The sequence below is a fragment of the Vigna angularis genome, chromosome 4, assembly GCF_016808095.1.
Source record: "Vigna angularis cultivar LongXiaoDou No.4 chromosome 4, ASM1680809v1, whole genome shotgun sequence".
In the NCBI taxonomy this organism is placed as follows: domain Eukaryota; kingdom Viridiplantae; phylum Streptophyta; class Magnoliopsida; order Fabales; family Fabaceae; genus Vigna; species Vigna angularis.
Window position 1 is genome coordinate 39,922,593 of NC_068973.1, and position 16,044 is coordinate 39,938,636.

The 16,044-nt window shown below is 36.3% G+C and overlaps 3 protein-coding genes across 7 annotated transcripts; 2 read left to right on the plus strand and 1 right to left on the minus strand.

Moving 5' to 3' along the window:
• Window positions 1-711: 711 nt before the first annotated feature.
• LOC108341874 (uncharacterized) lies at window positions 712-2,600 on the plus strand. 2 transcript variants are annotated; one of them, XM_052876032.1, is made up of 4 exons: window positions 712-782; window positions 977-1,250; window positions 1,528-1,872; window positions 1,957-2,600. In XM_052876032.1, the coding sequence occupies exons 2-4, from the start codon at window positions 981-983 to the stop codon at window positions 2,461-2,463; spliced, it is 1,122 nt and encodes a 373-aa protein (XP_052731992.1). In that variant the 5' UTR covers window positions 712-782; window positions 977-980; the 3' UTR covers window positions 2,464-2,600. The 2 variants fall into 2 exon arrangements, with proteins under 2 accessions (XP_052731992.1, XP_017435025.1); XM_017579536.2 differs by lacking the exon at window positions 712-782 and having other exon boundaries at window positions 805-1,250.
• A 2,286-nt stretch (window positions 2,601-4,886) lies between these two features.
• Window positions 4,887-6,328, plus strand: LOC108341875 (uncharacterized). Its single transcript, XM_017579537.2, has 3 exons — window positions 4,887-5,148; window positions 5,370-5,582; window positions 6,039-6,328. Exons 1-3 carry the CDS (start codon window positions 4,957-4,959, stop codon window positions 6,096-6,098), a joined length of 465 nt encoding a protein of 154 aa, XP_017435026.1. The 5' UTR covers window positions 4,887-4,956; the 3' UTR covers window positions 6,099-6,328.
• Window positions 6,329-7,085: 757 nt separating this feature from the next.
• LOC108342883 (protein ESSENTIAL FOR POTEXVIRUS ACCUMULATION 1) lies at window positions 7,086-15,800 on the minus strand. Of its 4 annotated transcripts, XM_052876034.1 has the most exons (10): window positions 15,564-15,799; window positions 14,304-14,392; window positions 13,248-14,153; window positions 13,035-13,164; window positions 12,222-12,410; window positions 11,625-11,912; window positions 8,757-11,481; window positions 8,098-8,291; window positions 7,875-7,934; window positions 7,086-7,650 (listed from the first exon to the last, which is right to left on the minus strand). In XM_052876034.1, exons 1-10 carry the CDS (start codon window positions 15,631-15,633, stop codon window positions 7,298-7,300), a joined length of 5,004 nt encoding a protein of 1,667 aa, XP_052731994.1. In that variant the 5' UTR covers window positions 15,634-15,799; the 3' UTR covers window positions 7,086-7,297. The 4 variants fall into 4 exon arrangements, with proteins under 4 accessions (XP_052731994.1, XP_052731993.1, XP_017436263.1 ...); XM_052876033.1 differs by having other exon boundaries at window positions 11,625-12,410; window positions 15,564-15,800; XM_017580774.2 differs by lacking the exons at window positions 14,304-14,392; window positions 15,564-15,799 and having other exon boundaries at window positions 11,625-12,410; window positions 13,248-13,362; window positions 13,490-13,661; window positions 13,793-13,930.
• Between the last annotated feature and the right edge of the window lie 244 nt (window positions 15,801-16,044).

Here is a 16,044-nt window from a genome sequence, read left to right on the forward strand (position 1 = left end):
AAGTAAAATTAATTATAAGTAAAATATTTATTATAAAAAATGATTTATAATTTAATTTATAGACTTGAAATCATTTTAAACTGGTTGATTTTATTTATAATCATACTTTGAGACGTAATTTATTTATTTTTAAATATAGTAATTTTCTTTTTATTAATATTACACGATGCACTTTTAATTCTATTATATTCCAAAATATACATTTTAAATAACTTCATTCAAAATTTAGAAAAGAAAAACTAGAAAAACTATAGATACCGATATCAGTAAGTAACATAAGGGATAATAAGAAAACTTAAAAAAAAAAAAACAAATAAGGAATATCCAGTTCTTATGTGGAAAATTATATTATTAATCCCAATACAAATTACCATATCATCATTTATATTTTGTTATTATTTTAAGATATTCATTATTTGTCACATGCTCCTTTTAAACCTCGACCACATTGGTATTTATTCATTATTAAGACATCGGCATCATCGTTATTCATAATTACTTTTCATTTTCATTTATTGCCATTAATGTTAATCATGGTTATGTTATAATAATGGTCATTAATTAACTGGGACCAGTGTCACTCTCTCATCACCCATTTTTACGAAGAAAAAGGAGACCTCATGGCATAGTTAAATTTAAAAATTATAAAGTAATTCATACAATAAACTTAAATTAAAACATTGAAAATTAAAGCCGTGCACGTAGCTACCCCTACGGGCATGGAACGGCGTAGGAAAAGAACGGAAGATCTTTCCCTCTCGCACGTCTCTGTAGGGACACAGGTACATAGACTCAGCAAATTAACCCAAAGCCTTCCCAGGCATAGAGGGTACCCTCTCCTCTACCTAGAAAGAGAGGGTCCCTCTATTTTTGATAGCCCTCAAAATTAAGGATTTGATCATTATTTACAAACACAGGCACATGCATTTCCCGTTAATTTGAATTTCATTAACATTCATAAGTTCCTTTGAAATAGAATCATGAGGAAGTTGTGTCCTAATTTTGATAAGGAAGATGGGTTGGAGACCGTGCTTGAGGTGCCTATTCCTGATGAGATGTTGACGAGCATGGGCTCCAATGGCTTCAATCGGTGGCAGAATCTCCGAACTCTCATGAATGCTCGATTTCCTGACAAATCATCATTGAACAATGAATTTTTGGTGCTGCTTAAGATTGTGGGTGCCCCCCTTATCCCTGTTCAGCTTTCGTCGGACCACGCTTTGACTCGCCCCCTCAAAGATTGCTCCATTGTAAGCCCTAATTACCAATTATCTATTCAATTCGCCACTAGCCACACAAATATCACGAGTAGAATTTTTTGTTTTCAATTAGTTATATGCATAAACATTATTACAAATAGCTTGAAAGCATGATTTCTTCGGTTTGGAAAGTGTGTTTCACTGCGCATATTTGTAAAGTTAATAAAGAATTGCATTATTTTGGTAGCTAAATAAACCTAATCTGTTGTGCGTATTGGTTGTATATTAATGAATGAAACGGGGGTTCATGCATGGATGATGGATGCAGCAAGATTCGAATGCGAAGTACATAGTTCAGCAGTACGTGGCGGCGACGGGAGGGGTGGCAGCATTGAATTCACTGGAAAGTATGTATGCAATTGGCCGAGTGAGAATATGTGGGTCGGAAATGCGTCAAGGTGAGATCGATGAAGAAGTTGAAGCAAGAGGGAAACCTGAAGTGGGAGGTTTTGTGTTATGGCAGAAGAACCCAGATATGTGGTGCTTGGAATTGGTTGTTTCTGGTTACAAGGTCAGTGCAGGATGTGACGGTAAGGTATCTTGGAACCACAGTTCTTCTCAACCCTTTCATGCAATCAAAGCCCCTCCAAGACCACTTCGCCGCATCTTTCAGGTAATATGCAACATTGTATGCATTGATTTTATCATTGTTTTTTGGTAATGGGATCATACGCATATCACATGTTATTATTATTAGGGACTGGACCCAAGGTGCGCGGCAAACTTGTTCCTAGACGCAGAATGTGTGGGAGAGAACATCATTAACAACGAGGTTTGTTTCATGCTGAAGTTGCAAACGGCTCAACAAGTTCTTCTTGCCCAGAGCACTTCCAACACTGACATTGTGATGCACACGATAGTGGGCTACTTCAGCCAACGCACGGGGCTGCTGGTGAAATTCGAGGACACCAAGTTGGTGAAGATAAGGCCCGTGAAAGGCAAAGAGTACGTGTTCTGGGAAACTAGAGTGGAGTCCTTGATCGAAGATTATAGATACGTAGACGGCATTAACATAGCGCACGGTGGGACCACGATTGCCACGCTTAATAGGTACGGGGCAGAGCAAAATCACAAACGTATGATTGAGGAAACGTGGACGATTGAAGAGGTTGACTTTAATATTGTTGGGTTGACCATGAATTGCTTTCTCCCTCCCTCTGATGGAGAGAGAGAACAACACGAAGGCACAGAGGGAATGGGATAGGATTTTGCTTCGGTAGTCGTCGATATCTTTGCTCCCCTCGACTCGACTATAGGAAGTGTAAATACTAAAACATAGACAAATATATGGTGCTATGGGTATGCTGCAATGGAAGTAATTCAATCTTTTTTTGACTGGGATCTTTTGGGTGACAGATAAATGCAATTCATTTGGAATATGTTGGATTCACAATTTTTTGTTTAGAAATTGTGATTTGACACCGATCAATGGTTTCTATTCATTCGAAGAACAAACTGGTAATTTAATCAGACGAAAAAGGCAAAGTTTATGAACAGGTACTGAAAATAGAAATTATTAACAGTATACTCTTAATCTACCTTGGACGTACCTAAAACTATTGTTTTATTCAAATCTAAAACTTTATTTAAGAGAACGTTCAGACCAATGAGAAAGGACTCCGAAAATCATTTTAAAAAAATGAGTCGTGAAAAAACGAAATTTCTGAATACGAAAAACTCTAATTATTATAAGGGTGGGTGCGGCATGGGTGATTATCAGATTGTCTAAGTTTACATCTTAAGTGTCTGAACCTTTAGTCTGTGCTGGGTTCTAACCTTTTATACTATATCACATCTAAGGTGAAGTGTGAAAAGCTTGCTACTTTTTCTACTTGAAGAATTTGATGTCATTGGATTTCTGATTTCTGATTTCTGATACACTATTAAATGTGGGTGTCTTTGTTTGTATGTATATATTTAATAAAGTACTAGTAGAAATGGAATTTGGATCTTCACTGTGTCGTTTATCGTGTTTTCTGGGGCATTTTGTCTATAAAATGACTGATTGTTTTTCTCTTACGACTTTTTTTGGGGTTTCGTTGCTTTTCCATCTCCTCTTAGTGTGCAACCAGCCACCATTTCGTGGAACCAAATCTTGGAACGTTGACATTTGACATATTGAGGACAATTGCATGTTTAGATTATATATAAGTTAGAAGTCCACGTTAATCAGTTTATAGTCGTATATATAAACAAATATAAACCTTATTTTTAAAATTAATTTTATAAAGTTAAATTAAACCAAAATTTACTTTTTAATATAATACCAAATTCATGATATAGAGTCTATTCTACCGCTTAGGTTTAAGTCAACTTCTTAAATATATATATATAATGCCTGCGGTTCAACTAATGTTTCCTGAAAACTTTTGTGTGTTCTTCTGCTGTTTGTTTGCAGTGATTTTTAATGGCAGGGAGAAAATATTCTTGAGACGCAAAATTTTGATGAAATGGAGCTCCATCCTTTGGAATTATATTTGCATTGTAACTTTGAGGTGTGCGGAAAACCGACACATAATATAACACAATCACTTGCTCTCCATCTGATGCGATTCGAATAAGAATTACTCACAAAAATTATTTATAAATAAGAATATTATGTTGATTATAAATTGAAAAAAATTGTTTGTACAAAAAAATTATCCCATTTATAAGAATAATATTTAATTTTAAGTAATATATGTATGAAATCAATGTTAAAATAATACTTTTTTTAAAGCAATTATAGTAAACCACTTTCTTCGGAAATGTTCTTACTTAGTTAATAATCAAGTCATCATTATTCTTTTAGAGAATAATCATATTCTTTCAAGGGAATAATCAAAAGGGATCAATTTATTGTTCATAGCGAGTAATTATACCTGTTTCCTTTATTATTATTATTTATATAAATATAAATCTTATAAATAAAATATTTGTTGTACTTTTATACGAGTAATGATATCATGACATATTTTTATATTCATTTGACGTAAAATACAAAGGTAAAATAATTATAAAAGTGTAAAATTTTGTATTTTTTTTTTAAAAAAGTAAAAAGTAAGAAAGGATAATATCAAATGTAGAAGTTTAGGTGTATTCAACTATATTTTTTTCTTTTAAATACCAACGGTGATTCTTGGGGTAAAAGTTATAGTAACCATGTATAATAACTAAACTTTAATTGTAAAATTTGCTATACATGATTATTAAATTAATATCAAAATATTCAACACGTTAAGTCGTAGGAAACTGACTTTCTTAAATAAGTCAAAATGTGTGAATAAACTAAATCACCAATTGGCGAATACGAGATGGTGAATGAACAATACCTTATGTAATGGAATTATACCTTCCTTCTACCAAATATAATAATATTATATAGTGAAAAGGTGAAGGGTAGATGATGGAAAAAACTCCTTATTTAACGTGAATTTTAACAGAATCATATTATTTTATTTAATCTAGTTAAAAATTAATATTTATATTACTAATAGGTATATATAAATAAATTATTTGTTGGTGATTAAATTTCATTTTTGAAACAAAAAATACACATACAAAATAGTTACAGGTGTTTGATATAAATTATTATTAATATTATAACACCTTACCCACCATTGCCCACTTCTTTTTTGGTGGCAAAAGCACTTCGATTCTAACACAAATATAAAGTGAAGTAGTATCTACCCATCACACCTTAACCCAAACAAAAAACATGACAAAGAGAGGGATCCGTGATGCTGATTCTGGAAACGCCGACCGTAAGAGGCACTTCTTATTTTGGGTCTTAGCAGTGGTTATCCTCGTTGCTCTATGGACCATGTTCGCTGGCTCCGTCACGCTCAAATGGTCCACGACCAACAACGATGATTTAGATTCTACCATTTTTCAGGATCTCGATGTGCTCGTACGTACACAACAAAACACAGTTCCTTTCATTTCTGTAACTGTAAAACTGATTTTTCTTGTGCTGGACTAATTTTCACTAATTTTGTCATAGTGCTTGCTAATTTTTGTACACGACGTAATTTTTGGTGTTTAATCGGAAAATGAAAATTAGTTGAGATGATAAGATGCAAAGGTTTTGAAGTATAATTTGTTTGTGTTTATGGTTTGGTTGAAAAATAGGAGGTGGAGGAGAGAGAGAAGGTTGTGAGACAGATGTGGGATGTGTACAGTCGCACTCGCACGAACTACGTTGGATTACCCAAGTTTTGGTGGGAAGCCTTCGAAGCAGCTTACGAGGAATTGGTGAGTGATGTTCGTGAAGTTCGAGACGGTGCCGTCTCAGAAATTGCCAAGATGTCTCTTCTGCGATCTCTTCCTCTTCAATCGCACCCGGTCAGCACAAACTAACGCTTACGATAGTCTTTTTCTTTTCTTCTGAGTTTATTAATAATTTAATTTGTAGAAAAATTGATACTTAAAAGACAATAAACATGTTTAAACAAACCAATTAGCTCATTGATAAACTAATTTGAAGAAGTTAGCTCCTTTTCTCTCTTTATTCTATTATTTTTTCTCTCCTGTGACTTGTATTGGAAGCTATCTTAAATCTATAAAAATAGTCACTCAACAAGCTTAGTAGCACTAGATGTGAAGGTTGTATTGAAAGAAATTTAAGTCTCAGGTTAACTAAAAATTTAATACAATAATAGCATACTGCGTTTCATATTACAAGCTAGTTTTTAAAGTTTAAACCAGTCTTTTGACTTTTCTCCAGTTTAATAAAATGCAAGTGGGTGAATTATTGAGATAAAAATGCATGTTTTTAGTTTTGGTGATTGGCATGTGCAGAGCATGAGGGGATCAAGAAAAATGAAGGAAACAGAGAGTAGGAATGTGACGAATAAGTAGAATCCATGGTTTTAGTTGTAGCAATACTTTTGGGCTTGAGAAGCATAGGAGCAGCATATGACCACTGTACTTTTCCCAAATCAATAATAAATATCTTCAAGGTTTCAGCGAATACTCTGTAATTCTTACCAAGCTAGATACTGTCAAGTATTTTATCAGAAGATATTGTATGAAAAAATATTCATTTTTTAGTTCTTACATTCAAGAACAAAATTTTAGTTGAAAATGTAGACATGACTGATGAACATGCTATAAACATGCCCATTATAATGACAATCTGGACAAGAAGAATGAAAAGATATTTGCAGAAGATTTTCGATTAATGAAAAAACTGCAAATAAATAATCAATAAGGAGAATAGTAACATTGCATCTTGCTACTCAGTCTTAATTGAATTTTTATATTTTCTTATTTATAAATATATAACTCTCTTTGCTCCATATATATCAAGGAAATCAACTTATTTCTCTTTCCCTTTTATTTTTATATGATATCAAAGTTAGGATTAATTCTCGTCATCCCAATGAATCCACTATTGACGGATGCTAAAATTTGTTATTTCCGGCACTTTTGTTTTATTTTTTAACAACTTTTACAAATTACACAACCCCCGGCGAAACCATTTTGTCTCTAGCAATCATATAAAAACTCCTCTCGGAAAAATTCTCTATACGCGCTATTGACGATCAAACTTGATTGAAATAACTTTATACTAGAACAAACTACAATCAATCATTGTTTACAATGCTGTAAGTTTGAGCAATTGTTATTCCAACCATCACTCTGTACACGCGTGCTAAATTCTCAACCTACATAATTACTGAAATTAAAATCACAGACAATTAATTTTAAACTGATCGAAGTACTATTTTAAAATTTTAATCATAAATGTTTAAATCAAACTTAATAACTAAAAGAAAATATTTAATTAAGCCCTAAAAATATAATCAAAAAATAGAAAGAGAGCATCAGGCACTTGCTTGTTCTGCCCTTGAATAAATTAGCTTGTATCGAGTTAAGGCTGCCAAGAATGTTTGTCAGCAGGATCTTTCAAACGTCAAAATTTTCTACATTAAGACGACAAAATTGCTTGAGCAGATCCAATTGATGCTGCTACTTTTAGTGTAAAAAAAATCATTTACAAAATACAAAGTACGGCCAAAACATATATACACGTTCCGCAATAACCTGTGTTAATATTAGTCAACTACCGCCTGAATCTCACCCATCATTATCCGGTTACTCACGACATTGAATCCCAAAACTGAAGAGCTGACCTTTTTTCCTTTCTTACCTTTCTTCTTTCCACCTTTTGAGAAGGATCCGTCAACGTAACCCATATCTTGTATAACTGTGTTTTCAGATCCATCAACTTTCTGATCATTCCGAGTTTGAAAAGCTATTTCCAAAACATCTGATGGTAGCAAGTCCATGTAATTGAGGAATTTATCAATGAATTCATGATCAGGGTCATATGATCCCAGGTTTTCCGTGAGAATAATCTCTGCTTCAGATCTGGACTGCTTCAAGCAAAACTGAAGGAAACTGGTATCTGCCATCCAAAATATAGTCAAAATGACATTAAATAGAAATTCAAGATAATATAACCACTCAATGCCTGATTACATTCAGACAGACATTGAACTGTTGTTTGGGGGCAATAACCATTTGGTGAAATAGACTTTTCTTTAGAAGTCTTAAATTAATATACTAAATCACAATTGATCAATCAAAACATAGCATGGAAAACAAATTTGAAACCGTAGATGTAAATACCTTTTGTCCCAATAAGCCTGACACATTCATTCTCACACCAAACTCTGAAGTCCGTAGCTTCTGAAAAAAAAGGAAAAAATAACTCATTGTATTTAAACTACCATCAATAAACCAGTCAGAAGAAGCAGAGCTAAATATATTGAGGCTAAATCAGATAGAATTGCCAAGCAGGTGAAAATTGGAATTAAAAATGTTGAAGTAAAGAATAAGCATATGTCATTACCGGAATTCTTAGTCATGGCATCCTTTTTCAGTTTTAGCAGTGATTGAGAAGAGGCAGGTGACGATGAAAGAGATCGCTCAGCTGGTTTGCCACTCCCAGACTTTTGTCGACTTGATAATCCAGGTGAATTACCTTTCATGGGGATATTTTTAGAACCCCGGCTACCCTGGCTAGCAAGCTGAGAGAAGCCTGATCTGCTTACAAAGAATATAATAATCAACTTATCCATCAAAATAAGATTATAAAGGAAACAATAAGTCGGCCACCTAAAGCTGCATAAAATTACTCCTAAATGCAACAACTGTTCTAATATAAAGATAATGTGAGGTCGTGTGTCCCAAATCTTAAATCAGCCTCAATTATGACTCATTACCATGTTTATTATATTCTGGTTTTTAAGTTCTACTATTATTTAACGCCCTGAGGCCACTAAGTGTTTTAATTTAATGCTAAAAACTGAAAATTTATTGTTCAATTAAAATGTTTTGCCTTTCTCACACCCCACCAGCACTTCACTACCTGATTGTGACGTAGAACAATGTATGTTGAACAGATACCAAAACTAACAACGTTAGTAAGTATTACTGTAGAAAGTAAGATTAATGAAGTAACATTAATGAGTAGAAGTCATATGCACAATGAAGAGACAGAGGTCATACTGCTTATTTTCTTGCTTAGATTGCTCAACTGGACCCCAAAAGAATTCATCATCCCCTCTATATTTCGACACAGAAGTTTGGGAGTTTATCTGGCTAGAAGGTGCAGTTTTTGGTGGAGATGAAGTTGAAATTGGCCATAAAGAACTGCTGCTCCGAGCAACTTGGGCAGGCTGTGATCTCTGAGGGGTAGGAAGTTGGTTTGAGAGAACTGCAGCAGATTTCTTCTCTTGCTCCTTTTGAATGTCCCTTAATGATGTTGGTTTAGGTATCCTACCAGAATCAGTAGTCCAGGCTGGAGGAGGAGATGGGCTTGTCAGCTCTCCTTTCCAAAGAACAAAATCTCCAAGAGAGGGTCCTGAAGGGATAGAAGGAAGTTGTTCTTTCTCCAGTTGAACAGAATGGGAGCTCCTTACCTTTTCATTGTGACTCGAACTTATGGGCCTTTCACTAGAAGCAACAGGAATTGAAACCTTAGACCCTGAACCCTTCAACTTTGCAGATTTTTTCCGGTTTCTTTTGGTGTCTTTAGCTTCAATGAAGTCTCCTTCATCTATTGGTTCTGAATGAGAATGAACAGTTTGTGAGGGGATCAAGCTGTCTGGAACCCTGCCATCTCTTTCACTATATTCTGGTACATCTTCTGCCAATAGATCATGTAATGGGCTTTTCTTGATTTTACTATCTTGAGATTTTTCAGATTTAGCCAGATATTCAGTATCATCTGCTTCTCTGTGACTATCACTAGACACCTTCGAAGAGTCTGGATTGGCCATAACTCCCACCCAAGGAGTTGTTGAACTCATGGCATTGACAGGAGTAGCAACCTCAGACACAAGCATTTCTATCTGTGCCCTTTTTTGTTCTTCCAGTTGAATTTCTAAGAGAGATTTTGCCTTGAAACCAGGAGCAGGTTTCCAAGCTCTCCCTGAAGGTAATTCACTAGTCTTGGTGGAAACAGAACCGACTGCCTTCAACTCATCCTCAATAAATGTTTCAGAGTTGCTTCCTGGAATATTAGTAGGGAGACCATTAAGTTCTTGATGATTATCTGTTTCTGCAGTAGCAGTTGCAGATTGTTTACCCTTACCCCTTGTTTGTTGCAGATATGTCTCATGAGCTGGGTCACCCTTGTTGGTTTCTCCCAATTTTTTTTCACCATAATTTGGTTTCTCAGATTCTGATTTCTTTGACTGCTGCAAAGTCACATTTTTTGGCAAGCCCTTTGCCTGATCAGAAGACTGAGATTTTGAAGATTTTTGCTTCTTAGATTTCTTCTCAGTAGTCTTTTTGGGTTCCCGTGCTTCAACACTACTTGCATCCACCACAGAGGTTTCAGTATTTGAGCTTTCTCTTCCACCCTGCTGCTCTTCAAGACTGCCTGATTTAATCTCCACATCTATACCCACTTGACTTGATACTGGTAAATCTCCAGCTGAAGACACAGGAACAAAAGGTGCAACAAACTGTACTGATTGAGAACTCTCATCGAACACAGAAGTTGCACTCACCTGAGAATCACCAACAGGACAAGTATTGTATGGAATTTGCTCCATGATTTTAGTAGTATTGTCAGAAAAAGAAAGAGGTATCTGGGCAATGTTGGGTTCCTCTTTAGCTATGTTATGCTCACTCAACACGGAGTCTTCAAAAGAAGCTGATGCAGGCAATGCTACACTCTGGTGCTTGTCATTAATTTGCTCAGGAAGTGTAGCACTCCAGCTTTTTTGATGACTAATATTCTCAAATAAATGGTCGGGTAGATGGGCAGAAGATTCACTACTTAGATTATAGCTAGTGTCCTGACTTGCTTGCAGAGGTAAATTCAAAGAATCAGTAGTAAGCTCACCATTCACACTGGGGATTGGTGTTTGAGAACTTGTGGAAAAAATCTCTTTTGGTAGAATTTGAGAAAGATTCACATGCAAATTCCCCAGTGGTACTCTACCTCCAGGCAACTGCTGAAAAGATAAATCACCTAGGCGCTGGTGAGACTGATGGTCCTGCAGCACTTGAGATAGCAGTTGTTGTTGTTGGCGCAATAACAGCAGTTGCTCCTCCTGTTGCTGTTTCTGCTTCAGCAATAGAAGTTTGTCCAAGAAAGGTATCTGTTGTGAAGAAGCCGCTGCCTGAGAATGCAACTGCAGAAAGTATTGCTGCTGCAACATATTCAACATCTGGGGATCTTGGGATAAGCCAGAAGAAAGCAACTTCTCTGCTGTCAAAATACTTGATGGAATATCTGAAGTTTGAGCAATTATGTTGTCTGAGGGCAACCGGTTTGGTGTTTGTAACCTTTGTTGAATTCCAAATGGCATTTGAACATTATTTTGATCATGATGAAAGTCAATCTTATTCTGAAGGGGATCCAATCCACCTTGCGAAGGAAAATTTGGCCATCCAGCAATACTGCTACTTAAGCCTGTGGTCGTCCTGTCAGATATTCCTTGGATTACTGAGTTTAAATCAGAATTTTGGGGCTGAAGCTGACGAGGATTGTCACTCAATGAAGACAAGATATTTGAATGTGGTGGTGTATGTGGAAAAATGTCTGATTTTGGCGGAAGGGGTGCTGCATCCCTCCTTGGCCAGTATGGATAAGGATGAGTTGGCAAGGAACTTAGCCGTTCAAGTGCCATCTTCTTGGCCAGCATGTAAAGGTCGTTTCCACCATCTACTCCTGATGGGCCTAAATTACCAGAATTATTACAGTGAAACCCCTGTAAACCTAAAAATACATATCATGATTAGACCAAACTATCTCAAAGCATGATACACTATGTAAAGATGCCATGAAGAGGAATGATAATGCATGCTAGTGCATTAATATTCAGAAACCAGAATACAAAAACAGAAAATAACATTGTTAACCTTCTGATAATGTGAGACTATCAAGTGGGGAACTGCTTTTGCTACCGGACATTAGTGACTCCAGATACCTATTTTCAGCTTCAGTGGTAGAATTCCTATGCATAGGATCATTTCTCAGCCTCTCAGCCTCATTTAAACCAGTATGCATGTTCCCAACGGTACTGGAATTTTGCCAACAAAATGCCTCTGTAGAGTCATGTTTTGCTGCAGAAAATCCAGGTGGTGGTCGTGCCTTAGCTCGTAAGTGGGGCATGGCATCACCAAGTTGCAACCATGGTGAGTGGGATGCTGCATTTTCCAGACAAACAGGTAAATCTATACCGAAGTAACCAGCCTCAAACCAACCAATAATATCAATTCCTTTAAACGGGCCCTGAATGTGACCCTGAGGATCTTTATAAAAAAGTGATAAATCCTCTGGACAAGTTTGTTGAACTCTCCTGGATTCGAATTCACCATCCAAAATGCCAGATAGCTGCCTTTTAATGGGATATCCACTAGATTGCCACTTAGCCACATCTCTAGTTTCAGATAAATAATCCAAATTATGCTCCCACTGAGCCTGAGTATCGTTTGGTTGGTGTGACCAGCTCATACCTGGGTTTCTTGATTTAATATCACTGGACACATCTCTGCTTTCATGCACAACTGTGCCAGCATGTTCACCTAATGGTGTCCCACGCCATGTAGCACCAGGATGAACGGAATTACTTTCTTCAAAGGTTGATTCTCTATTACTAGGAACCTTATCTACCATTCTGTAAGAACCATTATCTTCGACTCTATCTGAAAAGATAAAGCATAAGAACTCCTTGAGATAAAGAAAAACCCATTCTTCCTAGCTGTTTAAAGTAGCAAAGTATAGTGCATATAAATTGGGAGAAAATTAGTCTGGTTACAGATGAAAGCTGAAATAAAAAAAAAGGTGTAGATAGTCAATATGCAATAATTAGAGGCAAGTACAGGGCAAGCATGAACACTTCTAAAGGGATAGTCCAACCATGGAAACATACAAAACCCATTAATTTTTATGTTAGAAACAAAGTTTTACGGACTCCAAAAAATTTACACTACAACTAAAGACAATATAAAGATCACCTTCAAAATCCAGATATGAAATACAATATGATTGGTGTATGTTGGCAATAAAAATACAAAATTCCCAAGGTTTCATTTAGTTTTTACATTAATAATCTACATTTCCCAGCCACTTTGGTGATGTCTTAAGATCCTCACTGTTTTCATTGTTATTAGATAACTAAAACTGTGCTGGTGCTTTTAATTTGAGAAGCCTTTTGAGAAATTCAAGGGACCACTTTCAAATGGTCAGAAACTCCCTGCCAAAACAACCCAGATTCTAAAGAAGCTGACGCCCTTTGACACTATTGTAAGCTTATATCCTTAATATACCTTGTAAAGGAGAATTTACAAGCTTTATTCGTCTTGAATGTGTAAATTCTGTTGTGTTCCGTCCATCTTTTTGCACCTGAGGAGCACTGCTACTGATTATTTCCCCCTTTTCAATATCCTTTAACACAGACTGTTCAAACAGAAAAGCAATCTAATAAACCACCACCGATAACAGTGACATCCAGAACAAATATATACAGTGACAGCAATTACCAGTTCCTCAGAATTTGGAGCACAAAAACCTAGAGGCTTCAATGGTTCATCCTGTGTAATAGAAGGTATCTGCAGAAATTCCACTAGTTTTCTATGTGTATGCATATCAGCAACTCTGTACACATCAAGCAAATTTGTCCTATTATATCTAAAGCAGTGAGCTTCTCTATGTTCACTTTCAACTTTATCCAATACAGTTTCAGGGTATTGAGAATGCATATATGTGCTGTTAATTGAATTACCACCAGAGCCAAACCGGGCCCGCCCAAACGCATCAACTGGAGGTGTATCCTCCCCACAGCCCCACCCATATGACAATGCAGACGCTTGATTGTTTGGAATCCCATTTTGGTGGTCATGGCTTTGTGAGGCGTTGGGTCTCCATGGCCGATAAGGATCCCCTTCCTTTTCATCCTTAACAAGATAAGAAATGTTAGACAAACTTTTGCCAAGATGAAGATCACCATCTTTACCAGGGTCACTCCATTTTTCACGAAGACCTTCAGACTCCTTATCATCAGGTCCCCAGCGTGTGTTCCACTTACTCATGCGCCGCTGTTCAAAGTTTGTATCTTTATTGCCCGAATCATTCCATCTATCAGATGTGCCACGATGTGCTTCGCCAAAGTGCCTTGTTGATGGATTTTCAGTCCACCTATCCATTCTCCTAGTGTCAATTACATCTTTGTTTCCATTCCTCCACCGATCCTTGTGTAAAGAGGAAGAAGACTTAGTATCTCTCTCTTCATCACGCCAATGGTCACGGTGTCCACTTTCAGAGTCAAGCATGGATGGCCGGAAGACATCCTTTTGCTTAAGGCCATCATTCACGTCCTCTCCATTTCCAAATGTCTTAGCCATCTCTGAGCGTTTGCCATTTGGTGGAGTTGAAAACACATGGTTTTCCTGAGTAATGTGTAACAGTGAAGAGAAGCGGACTTCAAAACAATTATAAACTACTTATGGATTGAAATGTTCACGGAAATCTGACTTGCAAATATACAGTTTACAGAAGTGCAAACAGACAAAAAAAAAACAGCAGTAATCATTACACACCACAGTTTCTATTGCAGGTTTACTCTCCCCAGGCTTTGGCAGAAGCCATTGCGGTGAAAGTGGAATGGGATTGTCAGGGCCATGGAAATCTGCAAAAGGAAGATGTTTACTAGAAAAGAATTGAAAACTTTAACACTTTCAGCAATTGGCTAATCAATTACATGTTTTTTATCATGTTCTTTTCAGTAGATAATTAAATAGATAGAAAGCACACACAGACAGACCAAGAAAAATGAAGACAAGCAAGAGAAGTTTGACAAAAAAATTAATATACATGCATTGATAATTTAGCGCAAGAAGAAACTGATAGAATAAATATTGTATGAAAATATTGAATATATGAAAAGAAATCGGTCCTTTCTAAGTTTGTCATCTACAATTCTGATTGAAAGGATAAATTCATCACATATTTGATTATGCTGACTACACTAATAGTTGTTGCTTGTCGAAAATGTCAGTCTAAAAAATAAATTGAAAACGAAGAATGGGGAGGGGGCAGTGGGACAAAGATAAACAAATTTACAAACAAAAAAATGAAATTAAAATCGGTGTCAGAATTTATACATAGATGGTAGCTCACGGTACTTATTATCAACTCCCATGGAGTGGACAAACTCTATACCTCAGTATATCAAATCTAATAAAATCACCAGACAGCGCCATAATAATCCAGGAAGGCTTGGTCCAAGTTCAAGCATAAGCTACAATTAGCAGCTTCATTGACTACCCAGAAAAAATATGGTGATACTTGCGTTAACAAGATGTCAAACAAACATACAAATCGTAATATTATCTATCGTGGTAAAAATTACTTACAGATAAAGTAAAAAATATATATTATTTTCGAATTTAAAAAGTCATCAAACCAAAGTTTCCCTGGATGAAAAAGAAAATATTTCTAAATGCACGATGTCATTCGAAAATTTAAACCTCCAATCCTCAAGTTCACAGAAAAATCTGAACAACAATTAGGTCCGTCCGTTTCTTTCACTGTCTTGAAACTTTAAACAAGAGAATGACAGAAGGAACAAGAAAATAAGAAAAATGCAGAGCAATTCATCAATGTCATCTCCGAACTAAAAATGAATAAGTAAAAATTTGATCAAACGAGCTACGAAGAGGAAACCACTCGACCCTCGAAGCAAAACCCTAAAACTAAAACAGAGAAACAAAAATGGTAGGCATAATCTAATCACGACAGTGAAAGTGTGGGAACGTCTCTAGGGTTTAACAGAATCGGAAATAGGTGAAAGAAAGGACCTTTGGAGATCTGAAAAGGAGGTCCAGCAGAGATATGGTGGCGGCGAGTGGCAGAGATACGGTCAGCCATGGATGATCAGCTAGGGAAAGAGTCTGTGACGATTGCAATTGAACCAACGGTGAAGGTGGGTCAGGAAACCGGAACCAGGGGCCAAAGAGAAGATTATAGGTTAAGCCACAAAGATGATAAATGCTAGGGTGCACGTTAGGATGCTATCACCCATGGATCACGTTAGCAAAGATATCCTTGGCCGGATTCAGTTGATGATAGGAAATAAATCTCTACGCACACGAAGAAGCGCGTGATGATCACGTAGAAATCCTTGCAGCACGTGTAGTTCACGCTGACATCTGAACACAAAATATGTGTGTTTGTCTTGTATAGTTTCCACTTCACTTAGTCGCCTAAGTGACCGAAATGTCCTTCACTACAGTCTATTCCTTGGTTTCTGTTGTTTTTCTCATATTTATAATAATTTAT